Source organism: Emydura macquarii, unplaced genomic scaffold (genome assembly GCF_026122565.2).
Source record: "Emydura macquarii macquarii isolate MOO-44397 ecotype Brisbane River unplaced genomic scaffold, CSIRO-AGI_Emac_v2 contig_1305, whole genome shotgun sequence".
Lineage (NCBI taxonomy): Eukaryota > Metazoa > Chordata > Testudines > Chelidae > Emydura > Emydura macquarii.
Window position 1 is genome coordinate 1,527,768 of NW_027131442.1, and position 19,973 is coordinate 1,547,740.

General features: G+C 60.0%; 1 protein-coding gene across 2 annotated transcripts; it reads left to right on the forward strand.

Moving 5' to 3' along the window:
- The first annotated feature begins 6,822 nt into the window (after positions 1-6,822).
- On the forward strand, positions 6,823-17,280 carry UNC93B1 (unc-93 homolog B1, TLR signaling regulator). Of its 2 annotated transcripts, none has more exons than XM_067550751.1 (12): positions 6,823-6,884; positions 9,677-9,807; positions 10,150-10,291; positions 11,689-11,842; positions 12,688-12,849; positions 13,073-13,202; positions 13,663-13,756; positions 14,028-14,152; positions 14,855-15,037; positions 15,455-15,728; positions 16,401-16,519; positions 16,978-17,280. In XM_067550751.1, the coding sequence occupies exons 1-12, from the start codon at positions 6,833-6,835 to the stop codon at positions 17,278-17,280; spliced, it is 1,869 nt and encodes a 622-aa protein (XP_067406852.1). In that variant the 5' UTR covers positions 6,823-6,832. The 2 variants fall into 2 exon arrangements, with proteins under 2 accessions (XP_067406852.1, XP_067406854.1); XM_067550753.1 differs by lacking the exon at positions 6,823-6,884 and adding an exon at positions 9,072-9,198.
- The last annotated feature ends 2,693 nt before the right edge of the window (positions 17,281-19,973 follow it).

Sequence of the window (19,973 nt, forward strand, 5' to 3'; positions counted from 1 at the left end):
CAGGACCAAGGCCCAGCTCCTGAAAGGTCTTTCAGATCCACTGAAATCAAATCCCTCCATCCCTTTGAGGAGCTGGGCTCAAGTTCTTTGCCTTGGAATTTTTTTCATTTGCTCTTAATGGTTGTAAATGGCCTGGGGCCATCAGCGCCTGTGGGGCTGCCCTGGGGAGGCCTGACACTGACCCCTGCCTGCTGCCAGGGGGCCCGACAGTCCCTGCTTGGGGGGTGCTGAAACGAAGGGGGGAGGAAGGGAAGGTCCAGAGGGCAGAGCTAGGATGGAGCTCTCTGCACAGCGGCAAAAAACAGCCACCAGGAGGTGCTCTAGGTGTGCAGCTACAGTCATCACCAGGGCGCAGGAGCTGTGACAGACTACAGGGCCCCCACCCCAGATCACCCCCTCCCCGGGCATCAGGCATGGGATGGCGTGTGACAAAGTGGGAATTTTCTGTAACAGTTTTATGACCCCTACATGTGCCTCAGTTTCCCCTGTGCTTTGCATTGCTCCCCGCTGGAGGGAAAATGGGTAGGTCAGCTCTTGGGGGGCAGTGCAGGCAGGAGGTGTGGGTGTCACCTGGCTGTCTGGGCTGCAATGAATGAGTCATTAAAGAACCGGCGGAAACCGACCCAGATCAGCAGAGGGTCCCGAGAGACAATGGAGGCCTCAGGGTCACTGAACAGTCAACACTCAACAGGCGGGTTGTGAATGCAGCCTGGAGCTGGCTGGTGGTTAGACAAGCTGCACCTGCCTCCTAGCAGGATCCTCGAGGGGCTCTCCCCACAGTGCTCTGCAGCTTGGTCTGGAGCTAAGGCACCACAGATACCCCCAGCGCACCCACAAATACACCCCCACCTGCCCCCTAGAAATTCGAGGGATGGAGCCCTCTGCTGCCCCTATGGAAGAAGGGGAAAAACCAGCTTGGGTCACCTTTATTTCCATCATCAAATTCCCAAATGATCCACAACTCCACGGCCTGTGTGTGGTGGGGTTTGGTCGGCTTTTGTTTCTGTTTCAATTGTCTAAAAAAGGACCGGGCCTGTACTTGCTCATAGGAGGACAGAGGGACTGTGCAGAGGATGTGCAGTGCCTGTTGCTAGTGGACTTTGGTTGGGTAAGGAAATCCTAGCTGGGCACAAGAGAGAAAGGTTGTGTTTTGGGGAGCAGCAGGGCTTTTCCCCTCTGTGTAAAAGCAGGTGTCATCCGTGAATGTGCGCCAGGCTAACCCGCTTTGCAGCAAGGCCTGGGGAACCAATGGATCTGAGTTTAATCGGACCCAGGGAAGTGGTGCAGAGCTGAGGGCGGAATCCATGAGTAAGTCTGAGTGTGCGGCGCCCTGAAGGCACCAGCTCAGTCCGACAGCCTTTGGAGAAAGCGGGTGTGTGGGAGTGAATTTAATTTGATTTTTGACACGCTGATTGTGCACCTAGAGGAGCATGAAGTGAAGAAAGCCTCCTGTCAGTCCTAGGCTGGGTAGCCGCCTAGGGAGTGAAGCCAGCAATTAATGCGGATGTTCTGCACGACTGGCCCACACGTAGGTGGGGCGCGTGACACCCCAAGAAGGGGTGAGTCTAGACCCTCCTAAAATAGAAGCTCTCGTCCCATGGCCAGGCGCAGGTAATTGCAGAGAGCTCAAACCCATCCCTGAATTTCTAGTGGGATCCAGGAAGCGGCAGAGCACTTGAAAATCACAGGAACGCAATGCTGCGCTCCGCCTCGAGGCTGGCGCCTTCAAGCGCACGCCACGCGCTGCCGGAGAGTCACCGAGACGGCACTCCCGAATAGGCAGCAGCCTTGTGCAGGATGGGTCTTGGGGGAGGGTGGCCCCGGCTGGAGAAGCTGAGAGACCAGTGCTCTGGAGGCGATGAGCATGTCATGGAAAAGGCCCATCCTGTGCCAGGAGTAGCCCCAGCACAGCAGTGCAGAGCTGGCCTTGGCGTGGAGCCTGGCTGGAGCAGCTCTGGCACCAGGCTGAGTTGTCCCTGACACAATACCCTTGGGGCCAAAGTATCTTCATGCCCCTCCACCAGGCCTGGCAGAGGCAGAGCTCCTGGTGGTGCCTGGCTCGGCGCTGAAGCCAACGGGCAGAGAGGAGCCAGCCCTCAGCTCCTGCAGAGTGTAACTGAACCAGTGAGTGGGGTTTGGGTGTGCGGCGTTTGCAGTCGGACTAAGAGATCTGGACTTGGCTAAGGCAGACAGAGGCTCCCTAAATCTGGGGGGGAAAGGAGGGGGACAGGCTCCAGAGGGGAGCAGGCTCCGGAAGCACGGAGCTGGGCTTTGCTTGTTTTCTTGTTTGGAAATATCCAGAGGGGATCTGGGTTTTCCTGTCTTCCACAATCGAGAGATCCGTGGGAGTCTGTGTTCCCCAGGGCGCTGAGCGCCTGCGAGGGGGGAGAACTGTCGGCAAAGGGGCAGCAGGGGGGTCGTTAATGTCCCAAAGACAGAAATAGGCACATGGGAGGGAGCTATCGTCCAACTTCCTTTACAGGCTGAGCCCCGCTCTTGTTGCTCCCACAGGCACCTGGCAGATGGGTTCACACAGGCCCATGCACACGTGCCCATACAGGCACTCCAGGCGCACACACACATATCTGTACCAACACACGCACACCCAGGCACACCACACACCTGTATCCACACACACACACACCCAGGCACACCACACACCTGTACCACCCCACACACCCATATGCCTGTACTGACACATGCACACCCTAGCACCCCCATACACCCAGACACACCTGTACCCAGACATACACTCCCAGGCACCCTGACACACACCTGCACCCACATATGCATGCTCAGACACTCCCCCCCACACACCCCCACACCCCCAGGCACACCTGTACCCACACACACCCCCCCCCAGGCACACACCCCCACACCTGCACCCACAAGTTCTCACCGCACCATGGGCACTCGGCCCTTTTGTAGCTCTCTAAGCACACTGGGGAAGCCAGCCAGCCATTCAGGGAACCCATGTGCCTCACTCTCTGGGGCTGCCCAGCCAGCCCCTCTGCTGGGGTCATCAGGCAGGGTAGCGGGGCCCTGCCCCCTCCTCATTCCCAGCCCCTCTGCTCAGCTGGCTGGCCATTCTGTCTGGGCTTCAGGAGCGAGGGCGGGAGCCGGAGCAGCTCCCACCTGTAAAGCTGCTTGGTAGGAAACTGTGGGGAACCAGCAGGTGCATCCCTGACAGCAAGAACAAAGGCAGGCGATCGAGTTACCGAGGGGCCACTGGTGCATCCCATCCCCCTGCCACTCATCACCTGGGCACGGTGCCCAACCCGGCCGCACTGCAACTGTGGCGCTGCCCCGGTCAACCCACCTGACCCAGCTGAGGCCCCCCGCTGGGAAGGCTCTCCCTGCCTTTCCGGTGGGGTTCCCCCAATCGTGGCGCCCACCCGCCTCCTCCTTGGCATCATCCCCAGCAGTGAGCTCCCAGCCCTCCCCTCCTGCCAGGGGGAGCGGAGACTCCGCCCGCAGCTCCCGTGCTGTGCCAGTCTCCGCACGTGTGCCTGTGGGGCCCCTGCCCCGACACCCTCTGCCCCCCCTTACCTCCTCACCACTGAGCCCACAGCGAAGGCCTTGCTGAGTGGGAACAGGACCCAGCCACCAGCTTCACCTGCCAGCCTCGCTGCTGGTTGGATGGCTGCCTGAAATCCAAGGAGCTGATTGGTTGTGCCAGGGCAGGGGGCGGGAAGTGGCCCTTTAATCTCGCCTGGGTTATTCCATACAGTCAGCCCAGGGGTCCAGCTAGCCCAGTGTCCCAGCTCCAGCCAGCTGCACTGGATAGCAGCAGCCTCCACCCTGGTTAAGCTCCTGTCCTCGGTGCCATCTAGTGGCAGGGAGTTCCATAGGTCAGTCCCTCCCAGGTGTAAAATAATGATGAATTTCCTGCCCCTACTTTGAATGCCCCTTGTCCTTATGTGACTGGTGCTGGTGCTGGTGGCTGACCCAACAATTAAGTTATCTAAACACACCCCATACTAATCCTCTAGCGCTCCCCCACCACATACACCTGCCAGCATCACCCCCAGCGCACTCCTCAGCCGTGCCCACCCACCCGTGTGCCATTGGGAGTGTCCCCAACCACTTCCACCTGTCACCGCCACACCAAGAACTCCTAGTCATGCCCACCTGCATGTGTGACACCGCGCGTCCCCCCACCCTCTTCAGTCATGATGACCCATCACTGGCACACTGAGAATGGCCCAGCACCCATTTGCCGGTGTCAGACCAAGAGTACCCCCCAGCCACACCCACTTGTTGGTGTCACACCAAAAGCACCCCCCACCCATGCCCATTTGCTGGTGGCACACCAAGTGTGCTGCCTCATCGCCTCTGGCACCATGCTGGGCACACTCCCCCACCCATGTAGAGCTGCCATCATCACCCTGAAACAGCCCTATGGAACCGAACCGAGGGAAATGGATGTGCCTTCTCTGTCTTTCCCTAGGGGAAAGTGCACTGTATTGGGATCCAGGAGAGCAGGCGCTGAAGGCTGGCCACTTCTGGGGGCTACCTGGCCCCCCACACACATCTGCACTGGCAGGGAAAGCTGCTGTATTACCCAGTTCGCCATGCAGCTTGCAGAGGACTCTATGCCCCCAGAGAGCAAGGCAGGGTAGTGACATCTGGAGGCTAGAGGAGGAAAGCAGGCTGGGGAAGGAGCTGGCGGCAGGAACCTGGCAGCTGGGGCAGTTGGGAGCAGGGAGCTGGCTGGCAGCAGGCGGGAAAATTCTGAGCAGTGGCCTTCAGAAAGTGGGCAAGGGAGGCGTTGCACTGAGATGCTCCCTGCCCGTACTGCGCTGCCTCAAGGGGCTGGACTGGGGACTGCAGGGCTGCTCTGTGCTGTGGCTGTCACAGTCCTGGGCCCTGGGGCACTCAGTTTCTGGTGGCCCTAGTAAATCCCCCTCCGTGACCTGGTATGTGAGCATCAATGAGAGCCCCACACTGATAGCTTGGAGAGCACAGAGCGCCCCCTTAGCCCATGGAGCACCAGCCAGCCAGAGCGGAGGGGAGTGTGCCCCACGCCTCCCCCAGCCGCAGTGGGGCAGGGTGGACTTCGGGCTCGGTTGTGGAGTCTGTGAATGCAGATATAAGCCCCCCTCTCTAGCTGGCACTGGTGCACCCGCTGCTGTAATCCTGTGCCCAATTCTGGTGCCCACAATACAAGAAGGATGGTGATAAATTGGAGCGGGGTCAGAGAAGAGCCATGCGAATGATTAAAGGATTAGAAAACCTGCCCTGTAGTGACAGACTCCAGGAGCATAACAAAGAAAGGTTAAGGGGCGACTTGATCACAGTCTATAAGTATCTACAGGGGAAACAAATATTTAATAAGGGGCTCTTCAGTCTAGCAGAGAAAAATCTAACACGATCCAACGGCTGGAAGTTGAAGTTAGACAAATGCAGGCTGGGAATAAGGCGTACATTTTTAACACTGAGAGTCATTAACCACTGGAACAGTTTACCGCGGATCATGATGGATTCCCCGTCACTGGCCATGTTTAAATCAAGACTGGGTGTTTGTCTCAAAGCTCTGCTCTCGGGATTATTTGGGGGAAGGTCTCTGGCCTGTATTAACAGGAGGTCACACTAGATCAGGAGTTCTCAAACTGGGGTTTGCCAGGTTATTATAGAGGGAACTGTTAGCCCCCCCATGCATGTCAGGGTTCTGTCTCTCAGAAACGCATGGGGCTGACAGCCCAAACCCTTCAGAGCTGGGTGGCCAAAGAGCTGCTGGCCAGGTGCCCAGCTATGAAAGCAGCGTCACCCCCAACAACAGCACAGAAGTAAGAGTGGCAAGGCATGAGGCGATCCTCACTTTTGGGGGGGGGTGGCGTGGGGGGGGAAGTTGTCCCAGCCTCAAATATTTTCAAAGTGGATCCCCAGCAAAAAAAGTTTGAGGACCCCTGGGCTAGATGATCACAATGATTCCTTTCTGGCCTTGGAATATATGAATCTTCCAGGCTGTTATGTGGCTTCCTGCTAGTGGCTGGGTCACAGAGGATAACAACCAACGACTGCTGTCAGCTAATGCACCTCCTCGAGTGCAGGTGCCAGGGGTCCATGCTGCAGTGCTGAAGGCTCTGGGCTCACGCCTGGCTGCAGGGCCACGTGGTGTGGGGCAGGGGGTGTTGCTGCAAGCTCTGGGTTACATCCAGTTGTGGAGCTGCACATGGGGGATGTGGTGTAATTTCTCACCTGAGTTTTAATTTTAGGAATTCCACATGAACAGGATGTGCCAGAGTTGGCTACGGGCTGCACTCGGGTGCTAGGAGATGGCAGCAGGCCAGCCGCGTGGGCCACCTTCCTCTGAACCTTGTGCAATTTCACCAGGCTAGTTTGCAATGACAGGGTCATGTGCCCGATTGTCTGGGCCCTCACCTCCATTCAGCGCAAATGAAGGACAGTGCTCCGGGAACAGAGCAGCTGGTACGATGTGCTGGCTCAGCCAGGTATTGCGGGCTGGATGCAGAGACTCCTGGGTGGGTTCTCTGGCCTGTGTGATGCAGGAGATCAGCCTAGTTCCGGGCTTAAACATCTGTGAATCTGGTCAACATCCCTTGCATGCACAGCCCCTGCCTCGTTCATTGCACCAGTCAGAGCCTGCCTGGGATGGGGAACTGAGAATGAAAGCTGATGGTGGCTGTTCCTTTGGGGATCAGACGCAGCCCCAGAAAGGGAATTTAATAACATGTGACACGCTGCAGAAAGGGAAGTTGGGGCAAGTGAAACTTTCTCAAAGCCGCACGGTGTCAGCTGGGGGAGCAGCTCCCGCCCACTGCAAGAGGCTGGCCTTTGAGCTGCAAGCTCCTTGCCGGAGCCAGGGCTGATGTTCGTGGCACGTGGCACTCTGGGGGCAAACCCCGGGCCCAACTTGGCAGGTATTTTCCACATTCCTCCGGAGCTGCTCCCCCTGCCCCCCCAGCATGCCATGGGGCAGGAGAGACCGTTCAAGTGGCAAGCAAGGGCTGCCCGTTCTTTGTCAGCAGATAAAGCTGCCCGGCTGGGCTGTGCCTGGGGAGGCGCCAAGGCCCTGCCACTAGTTTTAGCTTCAAGTCTCAGCCCCAGAAAAGGCTCCTGGGGTCAGGCTAGAGCAGGGCAGGGGCAGAGAGGAGGCGGGGGCTGGGGTGTCAGAACAGGAAGAAAGGGTGGGAGATTGGGGCAAGAGACATTGACCAGCAAGTAGAAGGGGAGATTCAGCCCAGGACAGGGCCCGTGCTGGGGTTAGGGACCCGCTGCAGGGACCCGACGGGCGGGGATGGCCATGCTATGGCAGATGGTGAATGTACCAAGCAGAGGAGGGCCTGTCCTGACAGGTCCCTTGCCCCATGATGGAGCTCCCCCCTGGGCAACTGGGTTTGGGGGAGCTGTGTGGGGCCTGGGGCACTCTGTCGGCTGTGGATTTCTAAGCCTGCTGCCTCAGAGACCCTGCTCAGCGCACTTTCCTGTAGACTTGCTCTTGTGCCGCCTGCTCTGGTCGTCCTCTTCGGTCTATAAAAAGGGTCCCTCTGATGGGTTCTGGCTGGACAGCAGCACCTTGAATCAGGCTCAGCGTCAGGACCGCAGCCCATATGGACGCAAGCGTATAAGGGACGCTCTCCTCTGGCAGTCAGGGCTGGTCCCATTGCCCCAGGCCAGCACTAGGGGTTGCTGTGATGCAAGGAGCATGGGGCTCAGTATGGGGTGCTCTCCCCTGCTAGTCGGGGCTGCCCCCATTGCCCCAGGGCAGCGCTAGGGGCGTTCTGCTGAGATCCTCTGGGGACTCCAGGAGCTGGGGCTTGCAGAAAAGCTCCAAATATCAAGAGGCGGCGATAAGATCCGAGCTTGCTGTGTCCGTGGTTACGAAAAGGGGTGCAGGAAACCACGCTGCCCTGTCCCCACCCCCAAATATTGGCTGCTCCAGCTCTTTCCCTCTGAGATTTCCTGGTATTGGGTATTTTACCCAGCACCTAGAGACCACCATAGAGATCAGAGCCCTCTAGGGCTTGGGCTGCACGGCCACAGCTCTGCCCCAAGGGGCTCTTGGCCTGAATGACATCCCCATATTACAGACAGGACCTGGGGCCCAGGGACATTCAGTGACTCACCGTGGTGGGGGTGCAGAAGGAGGCTGTGGCAAATCCAGGAACTGAATCCAGATCTCCTGGGCCCAGCCCACCAGGCCAGATGGCTTCTACTTCCCCAGGCCTCGCTGCTGTATTTCTGTAGGTGCCTTTAACAGGCAGCAGAAGCAGGCCAGAGCCCAGCCCCCACCCTCAGGCGAGGTCCCACTGGCCTAGAGATGGGCACTGGCATATTCTCCAGCCAACCAGGGTTACTGGTTGGCTGCTGCCTGTCAATGGCTGGGACTCTCCATGTGAGACTGGGGAGGTGTGGGGTCAGTTCCTGTGATTTCCTCCCATCCCGGTGCAGGGAGCTGGTCCCACTGCCACCTGGGGCTGCCTTCAGTGTTAGCCACCACTGGGCCAAGATCTAAGCCCATGTTTGCCTCCTGCTGCAGCTAGTGACTGAGACTGGTCCCCTCCCCTGACATGGGGCACTCCAGTGATTGTGTGTGTGTGAGGAGCCTTCCTGTTTGCCCCTGGGCAGAGGGAGGGTCAGCCCCATCTTGCTGCCAGGAGATCAGAGACAATTTGCTCCTAGCACTGACACCAAACTGACCCCAATGCCCTTGGGAACTGGCAGCGCCCTGTGCCGGAACAACTTCTTGCATGGGACAATGGCCATGGGGCATTTGCTGGGCGAGTCCCCACTGCTGTCTCTGCAGGGGGCAGAGTTAAGGAGATGCGGGCAGAGTTAAGGTGATGGAGAGGCAGCGCCAGCGCCGAGTCCCCGCCCAAGTAGCAGGTGCCCTCATGTCACCATAATATTCCAGGGCAGGGGCTGTAACTGGGCGTCCCTCGACAATCAGGTCCTGGGGCGCACGGGGGCCGCGGGAAGCGGGGGGGCGCGGATCGTAGCCCTATCTCCAGTCCAAGGCGTAGCCTTGACGGAGGCAGCAGCCCAGAGCCTGGTCGGGCATGTCCTGCCACTTTAAGAGACGGCCCCCCCTCATGCCCACGCCGCCGCTCCCGGCCGAAAGGGGAAGTAAGTAAGTAAGTAAGTAAGTAAGCGCTGCCCGGCCCGCCTCGCCTAGCTCCCTCCACTCCCGGCCTGGACCCGAGCCTGCGGGACTCGGCAGCACCATGGAGCCAGGTAGCAGCGCTGCCCCTGCGTTCGATCCCCGCTCCGCCCCCCATCCTACTTCCTCTGCTCCGTCTCCCCCGCCGCTGCTCCCCTTCCCTCCCCTCCAGCTCCTGCCCCATGTGCTCCCCCTTCCCACTCCCGACTCCGTAGTTGGTGCTTCTTGTTGGGGCAGAAGTTGAATCTGGTCTTTCTGCGTAAGAGGGAACTTCCTGAAACCCCCCCCCCCCCCGCCCGCCTTTCACCCACACTAGTGGGGCTGTCGGTCGGGACTGAGGGGCCCCAGCAGAGCTGGGGGATAGGGGGGAGCCCAGGGCTGGGCTAGCGGGGGTTGTGGGTTAGGGCTGAAGGGCACTGGCGGAGCAGCGCGGGACCCAGGATAACATAGCAGGGGGCTGCCAGGAGTGAGGGGTGCTGGCAGTGCTGTGGCTAGGGAGTGGCACTTGACCCCATTCCCGTCTCTCTCTGGCCCGTGCCTGTGTCCATGCAGGCGGCAGTGTCAACGCAGCGATGGAGAAGGACTCTGATGTCTACCAGGAGGCCATGGGCAACGGGATGGCGGCAGATGGGCTGGTGGTGGGAGCTGGCGCCATGCCTGGACTGGATGTCGGGGAGGCTCAGGTGAGACCCCAATTCCCTGCTGAGCCGGTCTGGCTGTGTGCCATGTCCTGGCGGGCTGTAGGCTGAGGAGGGTCAGGGCCTGGCTGGGGAAGGGCCAGCCCGTCAGTGCCGCCGGGCAGTTGCACGGTTCCCAGGCCAGGCTCTGGGATGCTCCCAGCCTGAGGGGGTCACGCCAGGAATTGGGTGGGAGTAAGGATGGGGATAGGTGGGCAAGGAGTGCAGCTGGCTGGCATTTCCAGAAGTGCCCCGCCACGGAGCAGCATGGGGAGCAGAGTGCCAGCAGGGCCGGGTTAGGGGCTGACCCCTGACCTGCCCCCCTCATGGCTCCCCGGTTCTCCTCAGCTGGATGACTTTGTGAGCGCCCACCCTGACTATAACGAGGAGGAGGAGGAGCGCAAGTACTTCCGCCGCAAGCGTCTCGCCGTCGTCAAAAACGTGCTGGCCGCCAGCCTGGGTGGGATGCTGACTTACGGCGTCTACCTGGGTATGGCCTACCCCCTGCCTCACCCCCTCCTGGCCCTGCTCACTGCTCCCCAGCCTGGGCTGGATGATGGCTTACCGGGGCTACCTGAATATGGCCCGCCCACTGTCCCCCAGCCCTGCCCACTGTCCCCCAGCCTAGGCAGGATGCTGACCTACAGCGGCTACCTGAGTATGGCCTGCCCACTGCCCCTCCCTCCTGGTCCCATCTTCTGCCCCCCGCCACGGCATTACGCTGGGATCCGGCATCTACCTGTGCACAGACCACTGTTCTGGGAACCCCCTCCCCCAAACTCTCGCGGCTGGATGTTTCCCGGTGCCCCCACAGCTTTTCCTCGGGGTCCCGGTCAGGGCACCCCAGGTCTGGTGCTCTCCCACGGCTCTGTAACGGACCTGGGCAGACCCTCCCTAGGGTCACACTCTCTCGCTGGGGTTAAGCCCTTTGACTCCTCTGCCTCCTGGGACCGCCCCTCTGAGCCTTCAGCACGCCTGCCACACTGCGTGAGCTCTGCTCAGCGAGTGCACTCGAACGGGACCCCAGGGGGAGTCTTGCACACCTGGTAGGAGCAATGCACCCCCAGCCCCTTTAGACTGGAGTGACTCTCAGCCAGTGCTGAAAAATGGAAAGGTTTACTTGGAAGTCTGGAACACAACGTAGAAAGTTACAGGATAATCCAACGGGCTCTGTCCCCAGTCCAGGTGGGCTCAAACCCCCCGTTTGTCCCCAGTCAGAAGCAGTTCCTTTTTCCAGCCGACCACCCTATGCTTTCCCCAGCAAACAGATCACCTGGTGACTCTTTCTCTGTAGCCCATGGTTCTCTTACTGGCCAGAACCAGCTTGCTTCCAAGTTGATGAGGGCCTTCAGGTCACCAGTTGCTAAGTTACAAAGGGTCCAGGCTGTTGTCTGGGGTCCAGGCTACTAGGCGGGGTCACACCTGGTCCTTTGCAACAGTAAACACCCTTCCCCACCACCTGGTTAAACATGCAGCACATAGGGGAAACTGAGGTACACATAGTATTCACACAAAACATTAAGAAAATTCTCTATTTTATCACAGTCTCCTCTCCTCCCCTTGAAGATACCTGTGGGGCTAAGGGGTGGGTCCCTGTCCCTGCCTCTTCACTCAGTCCCACCAGGACCTGCCTTGCTGCCCCTTGGACCCCAGGGGAATGTGGGGAGGAATGGAGATGGGTCAGATCTCAGCCTGATTCCAAGCATCTGGGGCCCCTGGGTGTCACCCTCCACCCTTCAACCCACTTCCCCTGTCCTTTCCCTTTCCTTTCCCCCTGCAAGGGGCTGGGGAAGGGGCCCTGTCCCTCTGGGTTCAGCTCCCTCACGTACTGGGCTGGGTTCGTGGGGTGCAGGACGGGACTAACCCTGATGCGTCCGGGCCCCCCAGGTCTGTTGCAGATGCAGCTGATCCTGCACTACGACGAGACATACCGGGAGGTGAAATACAGCAACATGGGGCTGCAGAACATCGACAGCAAGATGCTGATGGGCATCAACGTCACTCCCATCGTGGCACTGCTCTACACGCCCGTCCTCATCAGGTACTGGCCCTGTCCACTGGCCCAGTCCTCAACGTCGCACCACCATGCCTTCCAGAGCCCGAGAGATCCCATCTCCCTGAGCCAGCCCCCGCCCTGTGGCCAGATCAGAGCTGGCACCCCCTAGAGGGGAAGCCCTGTGTCCCATCCCTAGGGTGACCACATTTCCCAAAGGGAAAATGGGACACAGTGTGGGGCTAGCCTGAGCTCTCTCCCCCACCCCTCAGCATGGGGCTGGCCGAGCCCCTTGCCTGAGGGTCCCGCCCCTTAGAGCTGACCCGAGCTACTCGCCTCAGCTCTGCCCCCCTCTCCGCGTGGGGCTGGCATCGCTGAAGCCCTGCCTGCCCCCAGCGTCGCTGCTTGCCTGAGCCCTGCCTCCCCCCGGCTGGGGCTGGCATTGCTGCTCACCCCCCCCCCCCCCCCCCCGCACGTTCCTCCACACCCCATTTTTTTTACCAAAAAGTCAGGACGGCCGGGACAGAGCTTAAAAAAGGGACTGTCCTGGCCAAAACAGGATGTATGGTCACCCTATCCGTCCCCCACACCCCTGAGCCAGCCAGTCCCCCCACCGGATCAGAGCTGGTGCCCCCTAGAGGGGAAAGGCCCTGCCCCATTCCCTACCCCTCTGAGCCAGCCAGTCCCCTGCCGTGGGGCCAGATCAGAGCTGGTGCCCCCTAGAGGAGAAAGGCCCCGTGTCCCATTCTCTGGCCCCCCGCCCCAGCTAGCGCCTCCTGGGGTGACCAGAACCATTTCCCATCCCCAGAGGCAGACAGAGCCTCATGGCTTCCCATCAGGGGGTGGGGATGTGGGGTCCTGTTGCTGACCTGGCTCCCCATGTGACTGCCCAGGTTCTTCGGCACCAAGTGGACGATGTTTCTTGCTGTGGGGATCTACGCCCTCTTTGTCTCCACCAACTACTGGGAGCGCTACTACACGCTGGTGCCCTCGGCCGTGGCCATCGGCGTGGCCATTGTGCCACTCTGGGCCTCCATGGGCAACTACATCACCCGGTGAGCTGCCATGGAGCAGGGACCCCCCGGCTGGAGCTGGGGGCCGGGGACAAGGGGACGGCGTAACAGGGGGCGGGCGTTGCTGCAGGGAGTGGCAAGGGGATGGGTGCTTTGGCATTGGCGTTCCGGAGGAGGGTGCTGGGGAGTGTCCCCCTGGTGGGCACTAGGTGGCTTATGGGGCTGCGGCTCCCCCCAGTTGCCCACTCACGATCGCCCCCCGCAGGATGGCGCAGAAGTACTACGAGTACGTGAACTACAAGGAGGAGCATGTGCAGGAGCAGCAGCGTGTCCCACGCGGCGCCTGCAATGCCTACATCATCGCCTTCCAGAGCCTCTTCTACAGCTGCTTCCACGTGAGGGCAGGGCTCTGGGGGGTACTGCGGAGGGGGCTGGGAGTGGGGCTGGGCACAGGGGCACTGGAGGGGCAGGGAGGGAAGCTGGGCATGGGGGGCACTGGAGGGGCAGGGAGATGGGCTGGGCACAGGAGGGGATGGAAGGGGTATGGGGAGGCAGTGGAGGTGAGCTGGGGGTGGGGGAGCACTGGAGGAAGCAGGGAGCTGGGCCGGGTGCAGGAGGGGGCACTGGAGGGGGCAGGGATGAGGGCTGGGTGCTGGGAGGGGGCAGACTGGGTGCAAGTTGACTCTCACTTGCTGAGAAGGCTGAGAAGCTGGAGGCGAGGCTGCACCAAGTCCAGGAAAGGCAGCTGGCTGCGCTGGCACAGGAGCTGGCCTGGGCAGTGCTGGCCTGGGGAAGGAAACAACCTCCCTCAGCTTGACAGGCCCGGCCTCGCCCCCTCCCCGTTCCTGGTTTCAGCTGAGCTTCGTCTGCGCCCAGATGCCCATGATTTTCTTCCTGAATTCCTACCTGTATGACCTGAACCACACGCTCTGCAATGTGAAGTACTGTGGTGAGTGTCTGCGGGGGTGGCGCCTCTCACTGGCGGAGGGGCAGCGTTACCCAGCTGGTGCAGACTGGCTCCCACACCAGCCCGCCCACCCCCTCCTTATCTCTGCCCCTTCCACTCCTGTTGCTCCCTGTCGTGTCCCCTGTGCCTGGCTCCCGGCAGTCACTGCCCCGGCCCCCTCCTTGCCCGCCCTGAGCCCCACGTTCCCCTGCAGGCAGGGCTCTGAGCGCCCCCCGCAGGCAGTCTGGGTGGTGACTCGACATTTGCTCCTCAGGCACGCTGAGCAAAGGCATGCTCCCTGGCTTCAACGCCACTGTGTTGCAGAGGCTGCCGCGCAGCATCAGCCTCATCATCGTGGAGAGCGTGCTCATGGGTGCAGCCTTCCTCTCCATGCTCATGGTATGGACCGGCGGGAAGTGGGTGGGGAGGGGAGCAGGGGCGGAGCCTTCCTCTCCATGCTCATGGTACGGACCGGTGGGGGGGAGAGCAGGGGCAGAGCCTTCCTCTCCATGCTCATGGTAGGAACTGGCGGCGGGGGGAGCAGGGACGGAGCCTTCCTCTCCATGCTCATGGTACGGACCGGTGGGGGGAGAGCAGGGGCAGAGCCTTCCTCTCCATGCTCATGGTAGGGACTGGCGGTGGGGGGAGCAGGGACGGAGCCTTCCTCTCCATGCTCATAGTACGGACCGGTGGGGGGAGAGCAGGGGTGGAGTCTTCCTCTCCATGCTCATAGTATGGACTGGTGGGGGAGGGGAGCAGGGGCGGAGCCTTCCTCTCTATGCTCATGGTAGGGACTGGCGGGCGGGGGGCCCTTGGGTGCCACATCTCTCCATGCTCACCAGGTGGGTGCAGTGGGGTCAGGGAGCCCATGGTGGGGGCTGGGCCGGAGCTGGGGAGCGGGTCAGTTTGCTGGAGAGAGGGATTGGTTTCTCAGGGCTACACCCCCCCCCAGCTTTCCCCCCCACACATCAGCCCGACCCACAGCCCTGGCCAGCTTCTCCCATCACTCCCTTGCTCACAGCGCAGAAGGAGTGACAGTGCCCCCCCTTGGCATGGGGCCCCTGTTCCTCAGGGACTCCCAAACTGACATCCCCCCCCCAGGTCCTGATCCTATGCGGCTCGGCTTACCGCCCCACGGAGGAAATCGACCTGCGCAGCATCGGCTGGGGCAACATCTTCCAGCTGCCCTTCAAGCACATGCGGGACTATCGCCTGCGCCACCTCTTCCCCTTCTTCATCTACAGCGGCTTTGAGGTCCTCTTCGTCTGCACCGGCTTCTCCCTGGTATGGCCGCGCCACCCTCCAGGGACCCCAGCGCGGGGTGCTTGGGAGGGCCCAGCCGCAGTGGAAGGGGTGGGGCACAATGCTCTGGTGGGGAACTGGGCACGGGCGCAGGGATGGGATGGCTGCACTGTGGGGGTGGGGCTGCATGTAGCAGGAGGGGTGGGGGTTTGGATGAAGGGAGAGTGCAGGGGGAAAGGGGAGAGTGGGTGTGCTCTGGTGAGAGCTGGGTGGGGGGGGGGGGGAGCTGTGCACTTCCAGGGGGTGGGGGAGGAGGGCTGCATGTCCCTCAGGGCTGGGTGAGTGAGAGGGGTTGGGAAGTGAGGGCTGGGGGAGCAGGAAGGTTGCAGGGTCGGGGGGCCGTGCTCTCTTGGACGAGCGGCCACGCCACACTAACCGGTGTCACATCCCTCCCCCCAGAACTACGGCGTCTGTGCCATCGGCCTGGAGAAGCTGGCCTACATCATCATGGCCTACGGCTTCTCAGCCGCGGCCTTCTCCAGCCTGGCGCTGTCCATGCTGCGCCTGCCCCGCCAGGCCCCGCTGCTGACGGGGGCGGCCGCCCATGCCGTCCTGCTCATCGGCCTGTTCTGCTGGGCGCCCCAGCCACGTGGCCCGGCCCAGGCCCCCCTGCTCTACCTGGTGGCCGTGCTCTGGGGGCTTGGCAGCGCACTGAACAAGACCAGCCTCAGCAGTGAGTAGTGGGGTGAGGGGAGGCGGAACTGGAGCCCCGGGCAAGCAGGACCCTGCCCATCGCTCCCCGTGATACACTTCACCCCACCCCTCCCAGCCTGGATGGCAGCACCAGCTGGGTACCTGCCCCCAGAGCCTCCCACATCCCGGATGGCAGCCCAGATGGCAGCCTCAGCTCTTCAGCTCAGCACAGCAATAAGAGGGAAAATAGTCCTATAAATCTCATTGTGCCTTTTTTATTGGGTGGGTTAAACATGATCCAGGTGGCTTGGGCTGCTATGGCCGCTACCCTTGTAACTAGCTGAGTCCTGCCCCGTTCCCCCCCACCTCCGGTACCTGCAATGCTGTGCCCCCCACGGCCCCTGGGAATGGGTGGGGGCAGCGAGAGCTGTGGTTTGCCCGTCTGGTATGTGAGGTGCTGGTGACGCAGCCTTGTCCCAGTTGCAGCCCAGGTGACTGTCCTGGTTCAGACGGCTGGAATGGGGATGGATTCCAGCACACATGGGGGCAGACAGCCCAGTGGCTCTGGAATGGGGCTGTGGGTCCGTCTGTGCAGCAGGGAGCCCCCCGCCCCCGGTCCTAGCCCCAGTGGACCCAGGAGCTGTGACACTGTCCAGCGTGGGAGAGGAACTGCTGTATGATGTCCTTCGTCTGTCTGTCTGTCCCCCCGCAGCACTTCTGGGGATGCTGTACCAGGACAAGGAGCGCCAGGACTTCGTTTTCACCATCTACCACTGGTGGCAGGCGCTGGCTATCTTTGTGGTGTACTTGTGGTCGGAGCTGCCCATGAAGGTGGGTGGGGTTGCTCCCAGCCTGCTCTCCAGTGGGGCAGGGCACGGAGGGTTGGTTCCTTGGGAGGCACAGGCCTGAGGCCACGATCCCCATGGAGGCAGGATCACAAGGGGACTGGTAGGGGGTGCGGGACTGGTGTGGGACAGGAGCCATTTTCCCCAGCCATAGGGGCAAGTGCCCTGCTACCCAGCAGGGCTGCTGGGACTCGGAGGCTCGGGCAGATGGGCTGAGACTTTCCTTTGGTTCTGGATCAAATGGGTTAGTCATGGGCCTGGGACTCCTGGGGGCTGTACACAGCTCCCTTCCCATCATTTCCCCCTCTGGGTGAGCCAGGCAGCCTGGTTTGGATGGTTGGGGGTGGGAGGAGTGATCCCAGCCTGCCCCTCCCCTAGGCCCAGCTGGTGAGGGGCAGGTCCCCATCCTTGCCCCTGCTCAGCGTGCTCTCTCCCCTCCCCCAGGCCAAGCTATCCATCATGCTGCTCACCCTGCTGGCCTCGGTGCTCTCGTACCTGTGGATGGAGCACAAGCTGGCGCAGCACGTGGTCTACCGCATGCCCAAGATTCCCAAGCCGCGGCACAAGGTGCGGGGCTACCGCTACCTGGAGGCTGAGAACTCGGACGAGACGGGCTCGGAGGGGGAGTCGGAGCAGGACGGCGACAGCTCCCAGGGCGAGCAGGCGGGGCTCGGCAAGCAGCGGCGCCAGCAGAAGGGCACCTACGAGCAGGGGCTGGGGGAGGAGGGGGAGGAGAACGTGGGGTAGGGGGTTGCCCACGCACCCCACACCCACAGCCATCAGTAACTCATGCAGCTTCCCCCCTGCATCTCGCTGGCTGGCTGTGGTGCTGAATTGTCCCCACAGCTCTCTACTAGCCGGGGACTGGGTACTAGCCTGGCAGTATTCCCCACCCTCTTCCAGGCATGGTGGGTGGGGACAGGAGGCAGAGAGGGGACCCCACACACCAACGCAACCCAGTGACTGCTACAGAGGACACAGAAGACCTGGTCTGCTGGGACTCCCAGTCTGCTCCACGGGGCAGGTTTGCTATGGAGCTGTTTGCTATGAGCTATCGCCCAGAGCGGCCCCTGCACAGGCTGGGGTTTCCAGGGGCCTTTGTGCTGCCGGAGCTGGTCAGGAATCAACCTGGTCTCCAGGGGCAGGCACTGGCTCATATCTGCTGCGGATTGCGCATGGTGCTGTTCGTAGGGAGCCCCGCCTACGCCTGGCCATTGGTGGGAGGAGAGGCTGATGCAATGTGGGGTAGTGCAGTTACAATGCTGGAATTCTGGAGCTTGGGGGGGCTGGCATTGCTCATTGCCTGGCGTGCATGGGCTCTGGAGATGTGCCCATCTGCAAAGGGCAGCTGTCGCTTTTTCCAGCACAGACGGTGCCCACGGAAAGGGATTATGCCAGCCTCCACAGTTGCCTTCTCCTGGCAAAGCAAGGGAGGAGCATGGAGAGCCCTCTGCCAGTGCCCCCTTCCATGAGGGGAAGACCTGCCAGGGCCCAGCTCCATGCTCCACAGCCTACACCCACTCTAGCGGGTACAGAGGCCTGGCTACTGTGTGAGCCGGGAAGCCTAGGGGGACAGGCCAGCCTGGCACTGGTGCTGCAAAACCCTGTCCTGCAGTAGAGGAGCTGTGATTCCTGCTGCTAGAACAGCTTTTCCCCTTCCCTGTCTCACTGGCTCTAGCCCCAGCAAGAAGCAGAGCACGCTTGGCCTGCAGGCTGAGTTCTGGGTGCTGGAGGCGGGAACTGGACAGACCGTCTGCCCCCCCCCCCACCCCCCACCCTCTGTGTCCTGCTGTGCTTTGTAAAGGCCTTTTCTCAATAAAGATCCCTCGCCCCCCCTGAGCCACTGGCACTCTGTGTATCCAGGCTGTGGGGGCTGCTGGGATGTGTTCTGGGTTGGGGGGGGTCACTCACAGGCCAGATGCCCCTGCACATTGCCTCCCTGGGGCTGGCACCCAGGCCCAGACCAGCTAGTGCCAGCTAGGGCTCATAGCTGCCTTGCCAGACTGGTTCCCTGGCCTCCCGGTGAGGAACCCAGAGGAGAGTGGGGCTGTGACAGTGGTGCCTGGAGGGGCCTTACTGAGATTGCTCAATATGGCCAAACTTGCAAAGAATGGGGCAGATAATCCCCAAAACTGGTGGTTTATTCTAATAATTAAATTAATCAAGCCAGCAACAAAACAGCTTCTACGACACCTTACTGGTTATCAAGAAGCTAACATACAGCTCCCCTAAAGCAATCCAGCCCTGGGCTCCCACCCAGCCAGCCAAGTCAAATATGATGAGGATTATTTAAAATTTTATTCACCATGCAGAAAGTTCTACCAAGAGCGCGGACATATGACCCACCAGGTCAATGAATATTTCAGATGTTACCTAAATACACGCTTCCAGCCACGTCTTACTAACGAATCTAAGATTTATTTACAAAGAAAGAGTGATTGTGGTTAAAGATACAGAGATGAGTAAAGTTCTTAGGTCAGTTTCATAGCAGAGATAGTGAGCTGCTGATTTGTAAAATGTTCTTCCAGTCCATGTGTGGAGTTTGTTCCAATTCTTCCGTGAGAATTAGCAGGGTAATCCAGAATGGAGCTGGAGACCTCAGTCTTGCAATTTAAACTTCCCCTGACAAAGTTTAAGCAAATCAGAGAGGCCAAGACCTGGCCCTAGAGTTCTTTTATAGATCTCTGGCAGCCTCTTGACAGCAGATAACGCAGCAGGCATTCTTTGGATGAAGAATAGTAACGTACATTGTTGCTTTGAAGTAAACCTTCTATTTCCTATGTATACATAAATAAACTAGTAGTATTAATTAACATAGGACAATTATCCATTCAAACTACCAAGGCATTCCATTATGGCACAGTCAACTTAAGCAGAAGACAATGTAACTGATGTCATTTCCTGCAATATCTTATGACTTTGAACTTAAGGTTTGACTGAATCATCCACATGCATAATATAATGTAATTAAGACATGAAAGGGAATTAGCATCCACACACTAATCTGGTTACACTGTTAACATCTAACAAGCTATAGGTAGACAAATAAATACAATTAGTCTTTACCTCTTATTTTCTAATACTGAACTCTCGTTCATTTAACATGGCTTTGATAACCCGACGAAGAATGGCCCTGTTTACCACCTCAATACTTCCCAAATATGTCCTTATAGGTTGATTTTGGATCACTGCTGGCTGTTTAGCCCTCGCTGGCTCAGTATCACAGGGGCACTTTGCGAAGGGTAGGAGCTGGCAGGAGAGGAAGCTCGACTCTGATCTTCCTCCAGAGGAGGGTGAAGCAGCCTGAACCCATAATGATGGTGGAACAGGGGGGAGATTAAAGGGAGAGGGCACTGGGTCAGGGCCAGGCTTTCAGGGGACTGCTGCTGCCCACAGACTTGTCTTGGCGTGGAGTTGGTGGCCCATGTGTTGACTCGGCG

Excerpts from the sequence above, each read along its gene's own strand:
- UNC93B1 (XM_067550751.1), top strand. The coding sequence starts at position 6,833 with ATGTTCGTGGCACGTGGCACTCTGGGGGCAAACCCCGGGCCCAACTTG. Across the intron at positions 13,203-13,662 it reads TCTTCTACAGCTGCTTCCAC|CTGAGCTTCGTCTGCGCCCA; the intron begins GTGAGGGCAGGG and ends TCCTGGTTTCAG. Across the intron at positions 14,153-14,854 it reads CCTTCCTCTCCATGCTCATG|GTCCTGATCCTATGCGGCTC; the intron begins GTATGGACCGGC and ends TCCCCCCCCCAG.